General features: G+C 35.0%; 3 protein-coding genes across 3 annotated transcripts; all 3 read left to right on the top strand.

Annotated features, from left to right (window-relative positions):
* Positions 1-832: 832 nt before the first annotated feature.
* Positions 833-4,441, top strand: iah1 (isoamyl acetate hydrolyzing esterase 1 (putative)). Its single transcript, XM_005801085.2, has 6 exons — positions 833-938; positions 1,029-1,081; positions 2,294-2,445; positions 2,561-2,722; positions 2,802-2,923; positions 4,045-4,441. Exons 1-6 carry the CDS (start codon positions 876-878, stop codon positions 4,219-4,221), a joined length of 729 nt encoding a protein of 242 aa, XP_005801142.1. The 5' UTR covers positions 833-875; the 3' UTR covers positions 4,222-4,441.
* Positions 4,442-6,171: 1,730 nt separating this feature from the next.
* LOC111612192 lies at positions 6,172-9,947 on the top strand. Its single transcript, XM_023352511.1, has 7 exons — positions 6,172-7,270; positions 7,389-7,494; positions 8,683-8,900; positions 9,148-9,218; positions 9,309-9,369; positions 9,704-9,748; positions 9,856-9,947. Exons 1-6 carry the CDS (start codon positions 6,866-6,868, stop codon positions 9,716-9,718), a joined length of 876 nt encoding a protein of 291 aa, XP_023208279.1. The 5' UTR covers positions 6,172-6,865; the 3' UTR covers positions 9,719-9,748; positions 9,856-9,947.
* On the top strand, positions 9,739-11,953 carry LOC111612218. The gene is made up of 5 exons (XM_023352702.1): positions 9,739-9,748; positions 9,804-9,813; positions 9,856-10,043; positions 10,745-10,929; positions 11,043-11,953. The coding sequence occupies exons 1-5, from the start codon at positions 9,739-9,741 to the stop codon at positions 11,490-11,492; spliced, it is 843 nt and encodes a 280-aa protein (XP_023208470.1). The 3' UTR covers positions 11,493-11,953.
* Positions 11,954-12,897: the final 944 nt, after the last annotated feature.

Raw genomic sequence — 12,897 nt, 5'->3', positions numbered from 1 at the left:
CAGCGTGGAGGAGCTGGGGGGGCTAGGAGGTAGAGAGAAGTAATCTGCCAGCACTACATGGTGTAAGATTAACAACGGCCCAAACCTGTGTTTTAAATCAAGATTTAAGATAATGTATCAAACTTCATGCGCGAAATAAAATATACTACAGAAATATGAAAGAATTAAACTCACCGTTGGGTTTGCGTTCGCCTCCATGGTCGCCAGCCTGGGTGATGCTGCTATTTCTTCAATACGACGGTTGCGTCACGTGATTAGCTGGGAGCTGGAATCTGACATCCATTGCTAATGTCTGTGACCTGAAGTAACCAGTGACCTCGCCATTTTTACAGAGAATTTTTAGACGATGAATTTGAGACAGTGAATTTGAGCAAGTTGAATTAGAGGACACTGAAAATATTGCATTTGAATGTTGAATAGTTCAATTTTTTATATGCCGAATTTTTTTAACACTGAACATGTAAACTGAAAAAAATATGTATATTGAAATTTTGATCACTTTGAAATAGGAATGTGATTTTTTTTTTAATAAATGAAAACTGCAACCATGTACAAATAATGATACTGAATTTTTTTTTTCATGTACAAATAATGACACTGAATTTTTTTTAGGTTAAAAATATATTCTGAATTTATTTTAACACTGAAAAAGTAAGCACTAATATACAACATTCAAATTTCAGAGGCATTTTTAATTCAAATCCTGATGGCACATATTTACTTCGTTAATAATAACGTTTATAACATTTAATTTGCACAGATTTTTGTTAAAGCCCCAATCCACACTTTAATCCACAAGGTGGCGGTGATTCGCCTGTTAGCTGTTTGCCAACCCTCATAGAGGAAGAAGAAAATAAACGGAGGAGCTTTGAATCATGTCTAAGTTCAGCACAGTAATTTGGCCTAAAGTCGTTTTATTTGGTGACTCCATCACACAGGTTGGTTTTATGCGGTGAAGATACGAAGCGTCATTCTGGTTGTCGTCTGCTCAGCGCCACCTGTAACATTTCTGTTTGTGCATGTTTCAGTTTTCCTTTCAACCCAATGGATGGGGAGCAGAAACTGCAAATAAACTTGCAAGGTAAGGAGATGACAGATTCAGTGATTTCTTCGTTTGTTTCCAGAATCAGCGATTTGTTCTGTATAAAAACAGTTTGTCACAACAGAATGCCACATGCGAATAATGACAAACCAGGAAGCTTGATTCTGTTTAACTTGTTAAATTTCGACCTCTTTTAATTGTACCAGACTTTTCCTTTATAAAATCTTCAGATGCATATTTTATGCATGTAAATATTTACATTTTGGTGAGAAGTCTGCCGTTTTTCCTCACCGTTTCTGTTTGGAAATTGCGCTTCTACACGGTATTTTACGGTGACATCGACAACCTTGTGGCACGTTCAAGTACACCTCGTACACTACATTATCAATGTTAAAACGAATTTAAAGTGACTGATTTACGATAAAATATCCCCAAGGTTGTGTTGTACTTTTAAGGTATCCATATCCATTTCCAGCTTCACTGTTGGTTTTTTTGTTTTAATTGTAAAATATGTTTAAATAAAGGTACTCTTTAATTATATTTTACACATAATAAAGTCAATCATACTTTAAACATGTAAATGTTCAAATTTTGGTGATGAGTTCGCGATTTTCCCCACCACTTCTGTTTCTTTGGACATTGCACCTTTACACAGTGTTTTACAGCCACGGCGTAATGCTCATGTTGCATTCAAGTGCACCTCGTAAGCTAGATAACCGCTGTTAAAGTACGTTTGACGTACTTTAACAGCTTTTACCGTCAGATGTTATTTAGAGCTTCTTAAATAAATCTCGGACAATTTTCAAGAAGCTTTGTTGTTTTCTTGTTTTAATAAATTGTGAAATATGTTAAAAGTGGATACTTAAAAAAATAAAAATAAATAAAAAACTGTCATAAAATGTCAACATAATATTTACAAATGTGTGCATTAGGTTTAATATTTGAACTGTTCTGCCTTAGCTTATTGAAATTATCTTTAATTAGTAATGAGGTCAAGTTAACCAATGAGCAGCTTCCGAGATACAATAAATAACTTACACTTTTCCAAGTTATATCACTGCCAAAAATAATAATAATAATAATAACAATAATAATAATAATAATAATATCACTTGACCTGATTGCATTATGGAGCTCAAATGGACTTAAAACACTGTCAATAAAGCTCTTAATTTTTAAGAAATAAATTTCAAAAAATCTTGTTAGTTATATATTTGATGGATCTGTGAATCAGAATCATTCTGTTTTTAGGAAATGTGATGTTGTGAACAGAGGATTGTCTGGCTATAACTCCAGATGGGCAAAGATCGTCCTTCCTCGCCTCATCAGCAGCCAGAATCCAGCAGAAAATAACATAGCAGCTGTTACCGTATTCTTTGGAGCGAACGATGCTTCGCTGGAAGGTACAGCCAACTCCCATTTTAGTTGAAGAAGTCCAGAGTTTTATCTACTTTCTTCAGGTTTACTACTTCATAAAATACAGAAGTTTTGTGTACAGAAATATTCTGTCTCCTTTAGATAAGAACCCACAGCAGCACGTCCCTCTAAAGGAGTATTCAGACAACCTGAAGGAGATCAGCAGGTTTCTGACCTCAGCTGGTGTTCCAGCAGACAAAGTAATCTTTATCACTCCTCCTCCGATTCACGAGCCGGCCTGGGAGAAGGAGTGCGTCCTCAAAGGTAACCTCCGGACCTCTGGGTTGTTCTCTTCCTGGTTTCCTGTGTTGACCCCAACTGCTTCCTGTTGTGTCTCCACCAGGATGTCCTCTAAATCGGCACAACTCGGTGGCAGGACAGTACGCTCAGGCATGTGTTCAGGCGGCTGGTCAGTGCGGGTCGGACGTCCTGGACCTCTGGACGCTCATGCAGAAAGACGGACAAGTGAGTGCAATCTTGGACGTAATTAACATGCAGTACATATTTCCACATTGTCTCATTAGAGTCACAAACGATTAATGGTTTATTGGATTAAAATGAGCTGCAATCAATTATCTAATAGCCTCAGCACAGACCTTCTTTTAGTGTTTTAGTTTGGCCGCCACCCAGCAGAGGGCAGCACTGGTCATCCCTAAGAGGAGCCAGTTGATACAGAAACACAGATGGTGGGACCATACCACAACGGGAAAGAGAAACGGTCCAAATGAAACTTTTACATGGTTCTGATTTGAAATGTAAACACTGGACTTACTCCTTAAGATTCATTACAACTTTTGTTTTTCTATTCAGCAACCTAAGAAGTTCCTGTCTAAGTTTCATGAGAGAAAAAACACCATTTTCTGTTTATTCAGGTACTTTAATTTTTTTATTTCAGCGTATTATGAAAAATTTAGCCCTTTATGTTATGGAAAGATGGTTGGCCCTGTGGATACAAAATAAAATTAAAGTTTTTAAGAACACGGCCGATTGTCTGTCAATCAATCAAGTTTAGATTAACTCATTAACCAATAAATTGCATTCCTAATCTTAACCATTCCATTGTAGGTCTGGCTGTATATTAACGGTTGTTATTTATTTTAGTGCATTATATTAAAGTGGGCTGAATACAAGCACACCTCAGTCAAAGAAAATGGTGAAAATAATACATTTTTCTTTAATTTTACTGCTATTTGAGACTTTCTTGGTCTATCATGTAAAATCCCAATAAAAAACAAAATGTGGAAAAATCTTTCAAGGTACCAACAAGACACTTAAAAATATTAATTTATAAACAGTATACTCGGAATCAGATCTTCTGTGTTCATATAAAGTATTTTTCTGAAAACAAGACCTCTGTAAGACGATGTTTTAGTTAAACATGCAGGTATTTTTAACTGAGCTGGTACAAATCTGCAGTTTTCTGCAAATGTATTTGATACATTAAAGGTTTATCCACACATTCAACCGGTTCCTGGGAGTTTGTGCAACAGGTTAATAGATGAAAATGAAAGATTCAGTTTGCTAGAGTCTGATTGGGTGTCTTGAGATGACTGAATAAATGACTGAATTATTTAAATGTTGTCCAGGACTTCACCGCCTACCTGTCAGATGGGCTGCACCTCTCAGAGAAGGGAAACCAGTTTGTGGCGCAGCATCTCTGGAGCATACTGGAGAGCCGTGTGGCTCATTTGCCCTTCATTCTGCCTTACTGGGGAGACGTGGAGACCAGTAGCCCAGAGAGCAGCCTCCTCTGCAACTCATGAAGCAGAGAACGTCTGGAAAAGCTTAAAAACAAGCAGTGGACTTTAGAATGATCAAAGTATTAGCTAATATCTTTGGATTTACAGCAAGTGGAATCAAAACTCTACTGTGAAGTATTAGCACCGGGGGAGGATTCAGAAATTTGTAGATTAATCTCAGAAATTTTCTAGAAAAAAAAAAATTTTTTGAGTTGCAAATTTGTTTAGAAAAAATCAGAAACTGAGAATCTCAAATTTTCTAGAAAATGGCTTTAAACTTTCTGGGTTTTTAAAAGTTGAAAATTTGGTTGAAAAAAAAAATACAATTTTAAACATCTCAAGTTTTCTAGAAAAAAAATGTAAAATTGAGTTGCAAATTTGCTAGAAAGTTCAGAAATTGAGGATCTCAAATTTTCTACAAAAAATATAGAAACGTTTGAGTTTGAAAAGTTGAACATTTTCTAGAAAAAATCAGAAATTATCTAGAAAAGACATGGACATTTAAGATGCCATTTTTCCTATCAAATGTATTTAACTTTTAAATTAGAAATGTCCTAGTTTTTTTGTTTTTCTTTAGAAAATTTTATATTTAACTAAATATAAATTAGTTTTTCTAAAAAAAGAAAGAAAAATTAAACATTTCAAACTCAAACATCCAAAAGAAAGTTCCTGAAAATCTGAGATTAATCTAAAAATGTCTGAATTCTTTTGGTGAAAAATTACTCTTGTCTACTGTTTGTAATACAAAGTTGTAAAAGTCAATGCTTAACATGTACAATAAAGATTTTTTTTCTTACTAAGATGTCATTCATACAAGCCAAAACGCTCAAATGTAGAAAAGAGACTACACACAGTATTTAATGCAAAATGTTTTATTTATTTTTACACACAATAAAATGTTGTACAGCATTACGATGCGACACAGCAGGCAACTGTAACGAGTCTGCACCAAACAGATGAATGTGCAGAGCTCACATTGGCACCAGTTTATAAAACCAAACTGAGAAGATCTGAGCACAAGCAGCGCTCAGCAGGAAACTCATGAAGGAATGAGAAAAAAAGTTATTTTTACCAACTTAAAGCAAAAACGCCACAAGATCAGTGAAAAACTTGCTGTTTCTGATATACATGTAAAAGGCTCAAATACACAACCTCAGAAAAGCGACTGTGTGCAAAACTTAAATTCTCCAGTGTTTAAAAAGTGCTTTTATTAAAAAACAAACCTTAATAAGACCAACAATAGCATCCCCCATTCAGAGTGACTGATATGTAACATGATACACTGAAATAACGTGATAAAAGAGGATCTAGCCACCCGCTTCGGATGTTATCATCCCATAGAATGGCGATTATCAGTGGTTATCAGCCCCATTGAATGGCCTCAGTTGGTCCCTGCTCTACCTGCTAGCAGGCTGTTATCAACCGTTATCAACCATTCTATCGGTGATAACAGCCGCTTGTCGCTAATAGAACCTTTTTTTAACCTTTTTTTAAAAACCTTTATTTATAATTTATCTGCGAATTTGAACAGGATATTAAGAATTTACTAAAAATACAAAAGCCAAACGTATCCGTCATAAGATTTTAATTAGGTATTGTAATAAACGTTACAGTATTTAAAAACAACTCACTAAAATCTAAAACCGGAGGGTTTTTTTTTCTGTTTTGTTTATTTTTGTTCGCTTTTTTAAAGACTTATATTCCCAATATGCCTTTTATTTCTTTGGATTTTTTCCAATAATTCACTCAAAATAAATGCCAAAATTTAACATACTTGGTTAATTTTATTGGATCTTTACAAGACGTGTTCTCTCAATACATGCCGTGTTTTTATCTTCCGGTCGTGCAATTATATATATATATATATATATATATATATATATATATATATATATATATATATATATATATATATATATATATATATATATATATATATATATATATATATATATATATATATATATATATATAAGCATACAATGAAATTAAAAGGTATATTCTAGAGTTATGTAGTTGTCCAACCTCATAGCCTTCCACTAGGTGGCTGTATGTACATCCGAAGTTGCTTGCAATCCATTAATAATGATAAGAAGAAGTTAGGGTTGGCCCTAATCTTATTTTTAATTTAAAAAATTAAAAATAAAAATACGGATGGATTTGCTCATATGATTATATGAAAATCTGTGTTTGTACCATATGAAAATGTTTAATATTTGTATTAGTAGTAATAATAATAAATTACGGATTGCACCCGACAAAACATTAGAGAAGAAGAAGAAGAAGAAGCTTACGTCATTCGACGCGACACTTTCCACGGTCGGAGCTGGTGAGTAGCCCCTGAATCTGTCAAATAAAAATGTAGTAAAAAACCTCAAAAGACCGAAAGTCTACATTTATAAATCTGCTGATGGTAGTTCTATGAGTTAATGTTAGCGAGTATGTGGCACAGCATGTGTTTGTACAGATTTAGACACGTTTTTAACCCTATTTGGTAGAAGAAAAAGCTAGCTAAAGTAGCCTCTTAAAAGCCAGTCACATTCAAATGTAGCTGTCCTTCATACCTTTAATAACAATGTGCTAAAATTTTGTTTTTTTTATTATTATTTTATGCTTCTCGGTGTTACAGTATTTCTGTCTTCTTTCTGTTCTCTCCCACTTTAGAACCATGCCTAAATATAAGAGCAGTGTCCGTTGTAAGACCAAAAAAATAAAAGTAACTCGGAAAACCATCGGTGCTCGGGCGAAATATTCCTACATTCCCTCACATGCAGGCTCATCTGACACCAACACTGTTTTTCCCTCATCAAATGATATTTGTACTGAAAACTCAAAGGAAGAAGGGACCGCGTATACCAGGGCAAAAAGGAAGGAGCTGAGCCTATGGGATACACTAAAAGATCAGGTCTTGGAAGAGTCCTATAAGTCCTCCGCTCCTTTCTCTGACATGTGCTCTGTGTGCAAGAAACCTGGAGTATACCGCTGTCTGGAATGCAGCAGAAGCAGTGTTTTTTGCAAGGATTGTGTCTACACAGTACCCATAAATTCTTTGCACCTCCCTGAAAAGTGGAATGTAAGTTCATTTTTGTTGAATGTACTAATAAATATTGTAATTGATATGTATAGAATGAGAATGAGTTCTTAATTGCATAAAATTCGGTTTTTCTCTGTCCTTTTTTGTGTCTCTTTAGAAAACCTGCTATGAGGCTGCTTTCCAGCAGTTGGTGTTGCATTTAAGTGGGGATCACAGCACCCATGTTGTTTACTCCAGAGATGTAAAGACTTTTGTCAACACAGGTATGTTTTTACACTATGTAATTTTTTAATTAATTAATTTTGTGTATATGTGTATGTATATATATATATATATACTGCTCAAAAAAATAAAGGGAACACTCAAATAACACATCCTAGATCTGAATGAAAGAAATATTCTCATTGAATACTTTGTTCTGTACAAAGTTCCATTTGCACAACAGCAGGTGGAATTGATAGTCAATCAGTGTTGCTTCCTAAGTGGACAGTTTGATTTCACAGAAGTTTGATTTACTTGGAGTTATATTGTGTTGTTTAAGTGTTCCCTTTATTTTTTTGAGCAGTGTATATATATATATATATATATATATATATATATATATATATATATTCTACAAAATTCTAAATCTTATTTAGTAAAATTTATGTTTTCACTTTATGATTATTAATCTTGTCCCACGTGAATATATGTTTATGTGACTTTTTATTGTGGAATAACTTTTTATTCTTCTTTGTTGTTATTTATTTATACTTGGATACACAAATATAGAAAACTACATAAATACATAGATTGGAGGGGAAGCTCAGTTAAAGACAACACATGTTAAGTTAAACACAGTTAAAGTGGCAAGTCTGCGTTGGTTTGTACATGTTTAAAGAAGGGATATATCATCCATCCATTGCCTTCTGCTTATCTGGGGTCAGGTCACCCAAGTAACAGCATAATTAAGGATTCCCAGACTTCCCTCTACCCAGCCAATTGGGCCAGCTCCTAGGGTGTAATCCCAATACATCCTACACCAGTGGTGCCCAAAGTCGGTCCTCGAAGGCCAGCATTTTGCAGGTTTTAGTTCTGTCCCTGGTTTAATGCACTTGGATCCAGTGATGGCTCAGTAGAAGAACATTGACCTGCTGGAAAGGTTGTTACCACCACCACAGAGAGAACTAAAACATGCAGAATGAAGGTGCTCGAGGACGAATTTTGGTCACCCCTGTCCTATTCCATCTTAGAAGCATAGATGTGGCTCGGTGGTCCCTAAAGGGAGCAGTAATAAAAAGATCAACTCCTCATATGGATATCATGTATTTGTTATACAACTTATAAAATCAAAGTATAATTATAACACATATTGTGGACTGATTTAATTCCAAGTTCTATAAAACAGTGTATTTATTGACTCTGTGAGATAAAAAATGGAATGAATCCTTTTTCTTCCTTTGTCTTTTTAGGTCATCTCATTAATTGCACAGTTTCTTTTTGTAAATGCGAACCTGAGGTCTGCACTCTTCTGAAGTATGGCCTTTGGCCTGCTTCACCGGAGAAGCCACAGGCTGCTTTTTCAATGGCTCTTCTTGAGCTATTTGTCCATCTTTCTTTGGAGTGCCAGGTCTCTGTAGAGGGATTCATCAACACCTTACGGTGGAAAAACAATCTTACTGTTATGGAGGTAGAGAGAAAAAGATATGTCCTAGTAAATATGTCAACAATATTGCAACTTTTTTATTCTGTTTAATATATTAAATATTTCTTTAAATTAATGTCACTGATGGCATTTCCAGTAGACTAGATGTGTTATTTACTGCTTTCTCATTTAGAATTTTTTTTTTTACAGTATTTATTTATTTATTTTTTTTACTTATGTACCTTTGGAATTAATAGATTAAACATAAGTACTGTGACTCTTTTTACTACAGGTTAATATGCTGTACAGACCCCTAGTAGGAGAGTCTATTTCCCAGTTTCGCCATTATCACTTCCGACGAAGGTCACTAATTTTGATGTAATTTGTATTATTTCCAATTATTCACAGAGATATTGGATTGTTCAATAACATACATTGTTGACTTATCTACAGAGATTGTTCCAAGATGGAAGAGGAACTATGTGATGAAGCTGACCGAAATCAACCAGCTCAGGTATGATCCTTTTTTGAATACCAAATCAGTAGGCAGATTGGTGGTGTGTCTGTAATGATGAGGGTGCTGCAAAGGTCTGCAGTTTTCAAGACATGTAGTAAATACAAAAAAATGTAGTCAAATGTCTCGATTTGGTGGTTGTTCCATGTTCCTAACCTCACCTATGGGAAGCAGCCTCACTACTAGGCACTAACCTCAGACATGCATAAGATAATGTATAAACATTGTGAAATACTTACACAAGACTTACAATGTTGCCACATTAATGACAAAGTATTAAGCTCAGCTAATTATACAAGCTATGCCAATATAAAGTCTTTGTTTTCATTTTTAGATCCGGATCACATAAACAGGAGTCACTCATTGAAGATGAATAACAGTAAGAGACAGATATTTGTACTCTTCTATATTTGAACAACAGTTCTCGCCTGAAGTAAAGAAACTGTGCGTTGTTTTGTTTTTTTTGTTTGTTTTTGTTGTGGTTAGGCTGGACAGGGATCTTCGAATAATTGAGAGACACCATGGTGTAAAACGAAGGTGGCTCCCTTCGGATGACATTTTCCAGAGAACACTGAGAGATGTTGACCAGGAACTTAGAGGTCAGCTGATACGACGAGCACAAAATGAAGCAAGGGAGAGGGCCACTCTTCTCAACCTGAAAAGAAGATATAATGGTAACGCTACTTCTTTTCTTGACTGTATGGTCATTAGCAAAATTGAAGCTCAAAGGTCTTGTGGTTGAATCCCAGCATGTGGTAAACCTAAATTTAATCTTTATGTTATCCCTGCACCATGCATATGTTCACTCTGGGTACTTAAGCTTCTTTATGCAGTGTACGAAGTGACTGGTTTATTCCAACTTGTCCTTTGTCATGGGTATGTGCTTTTGATGTGTATGGTTATTTATCTTTGGTGTATGAATATGTTTCTTGGGTGTATCCTGTCTTTCACCTAATGCCCGTTGTAAATAGGCACAGATAAGTGAGTATTGTAATACATCCATTTTCTAATGGACATTCAATGATCTTATGCATTACTGCAGATATTAAGTCACTGTAAGAACTATCAGTCTTTATATTCTGAGGATAACTTTTTTAAGAGTACAATTAAAATATCATTCAATTATTGGCAGTAATAGATTTTGACCTACAAACTGATATTTCCTTATGCGAACTTTAGTGTCATGTTGAATATCTTGTGTAGAATTGGCTGCCACTACTTGTGTTCACAAAATCCAAATTGAGATAAACACTATTTCAGATGTTGACCTTTTATTATGTTTAACATACTTCAATAAATGACTATTGTATCATGTTTTCATATTGTGTTGATTGTATTATTTTTACTAGTATTTATATTTCTTCTTTCTTTACAGATGGACAGGGAGTTGCTATAAGGCTGTCCAAGCAAGTGAATGCCTGTAACAGAAAACTGAAGAAGATTGTTACAGAGTACAATAATCTGCAGTGGCCTCCACAAACTGGCATCTTTCCATCACATTTAGAATTTCGAGAATTGTGTGATGCCTCCTCCCAGCTGTACACATTGTTTGATGAACAAGTGAGTAGAATTGATCTAAAGGTTTTATTCAACTTTCTACATGCTGTTATTCACTTTATGTTGCTACTACGCTTTAACAAGGTTCCACTTGCAATTGTTCTCTTATTTTAAAGATTGAAGATCATGGTGTTGTTCCAAAGAACCTAAAAAGTCGAGCAATAGAAGCCCTGCATTTGAAGACTAGAGCAGCTGAAGAAAAGCTTCTACTTAAGAGAGAGATGAACACTGTCATTCTTCACCTTCATCAACAACATGGACATTTAAGTTCAGCTATAAATGATACTGCAGATCCTGGTTCAAAAGCTGTACTTCATCAAAACATTATCATGTTAGAAAAGAAAATGTACAGTGCAATGAACATGTTCAAGAGGTTTATTGAAGTTGGTGCCCCTCCTCCAAATCATCACCTACCAGAGTTTAACTCTCATTCTCAAGCACTTATGTCTCCAGATCTACATTACATAGACTATGATGAAAGCATTGACGATGGAGAGGATGAAGAGGATGATGACGACAATGTTGACGAAGGAGAGAACAGCATAGATTGTGAATCATCTTCATGATTTATGGCCACTTACTGTCCTATGTGAAGAGCACATATTCCAGTATAAAAAGTTTATTGTTTGATGATTTTCATATAAGCTTTTTGTTCTAACATCTCAGTTTATTGCTTTTGATATTGTTGAGACATATCTGTTTTTTAAGTCAAGCTATATATAATCAAGGGCATTTTAGTTTTACTCATTACAGCTTTGTACTCTTTTTCACATTTATTAATGTTCTTGTTCAGTATGACATTGTTAATGACTAAACTTCATTTACAGTTTGAATTTAACTCTTAATTTTGAGATGCTGCATAATGTGCTTTACATAATATCTTTAAATTTGGGCACAACAACGAAATAACTAAAACGTAGTGGACTAAAATTTTGTGATGTTCATATTTGAGAAATATTTGACTGTTATCCAAGAATTACATTATTTTGAAGGGCACTACTCTGTATTAAAAATTCATTAAGAGCTACGTCAGTGTTTCTGTGATATTTCAGACAGATTTCAAAACTTACAATATGGACTATTTGTAGCCTGTGTAGGGACTTACAAACTGGTTTATTTGATTTACCTTCCTGGTTTTAGTAAGAATGCCAGCAGCACCATAATATATAATCTGCAGTTGGATGATTGACTACTTTTTTAGGAGACCCCTCACACCAGCATCCAGGTTGAGTGTTTGCTGTCTACGCGCTCCTTCCACTGCTCCACCACTCAGATGGCTGCACAGACTAGTGAGAATTATCTTACTGTTAGATTTGCATTTAGTTTTGCAACTGTAAGGACATGTACATTCCTGGTTGTTTAAAAGGTTATAGAGCAGTTAACATTAGTGTTGATGTTTGCGTTTTTCAGGAGGGCAACGCGAATATTGACGTCCTTCACACCAGATATTACATTAAAATGTAAGCACACAGCGGGACGGATCAGGCAGGAATATAAAGACAGAGAGTCTGAATAACACCAACTGTATGTCAGAAAATTCTGACATGTAGTCTTATGTGATTTGTCTCTGCTTACATAAAAAAAATATATGGGCCACTATGGAAAATGGTAACAAACCATTTTGGGACCTATACTGTCTGCCCTCTTTTTTCCCTTATGGGGCCCACCTAGGTATGCCGGCTGGGGCATTATGACATAACTGTTTGTAACCTACCTGAGAAAGCGGCAACATACAGTCATATGAAAAAGTTTGGGCCCCTCTATTAATCTCAATCATTTTTATGTATAAATATTTGGGTGTTTACAAAAGCTACTTCAGTTTGATATATCTAATGGACACAGTAATATTTCTGTTTCCATTAGACACAGAAATAAATTAGGTTTATTGGACTAACAGAAAATGTGCAGTACGCATTAACAGAAAATTTGACAGGTGCAAAAATATGGGCACCTCAACAGAAAAGTGACATT

This window comes from Xiphophorus maculatus, chromosome 19, assembly GCF_002775205.1.
Source record: "Xiphophorus maculatus strain JP 163 A chromosome 19, X_maculatus-5.0-male, whole genome shotgun sequence".
Taxonomy (NCBI): domain Eukaryota; kingdom Metazoa; phylum Chordata; class Actinopteri; order Cyprinodontiformes; family Poeciliidae; genus Xiphophorus; species Xiphophorus maculatus.
The sequence above is the reverse complement of the archived record's forward strand: the minus strand, read 5'-3'. Positions and strand labels throughout refer to the sequence as shown.

What these genes read in the sequence shown, in the direction of transcription:
- LOC111612192 (XM_023352511.1), top strand. Translation starts at nt 6,866, where the DNA reads ATGCCTAAATATAAGAGCAGTGTCCGTTGTAAGACCAAAAAAATAAAA. An exon ending in ACAATCTTACTGTTATGGAG is followed by an intron (nt 8,901 to 9,147) that starts GTAGAGAGAAAA and finishes TTTTTACTACAG; the next exon opens with GTTAATATGCTGTACAGACC. An exon ending in CATTATCACTTCCGACGAAG is followed by an intron (nt 9,219 to 9,308) that starts GTCACTAATTTT and finishes ACTTATCTACAG; the next exon opens with AGATTGTTCCAAGATGGAAG.
- LOC111612218 (XM_023352702.1), top strand. An exon ending in CCTGAAAAGAAGATATAATG is followed by an intron (nt 10,044 to 10,744) that starts GTAACGCTACTT and finishes CTTTCTTTACAG; the next exon opens with ATGGACAGGGAGTTGCTATA. An exon ending in ACACATTGTTTGATGAACAA is followed by an intron (nt 10,930 to 11,042) that starts GTGAGTAGAATT and finishes CTTATTTTAAAG; the next exon opens with ATTGAAGATCATGGTGTTGT.
- iah1 (XM_005801085.2), top strand. Translation starts at nt 876, where the DNA reads ATGTCTAAGTTCAGCACAGTAATTTGGCCTAAAGTCGTTTTATTTGGT. An exon ending in GAACGATGCTTCGCTGGAAG is followed by an intron (nt 2,446 to 2,560) that starts GTACAGCCAACT and finishes TGTCTCCTTTAG; the next exon opens with ATAAGAACCCACAGCAGCAC. An exon ending in GAAGGAGTGCGTCCTCAAAG is followed by an intron (nt 2,723 to 2,801) that starts GTAACCTCCGGA and finishes TGTCTCCACCAG; the next exon opens with GATGTCCTCTAAATCGGCAC.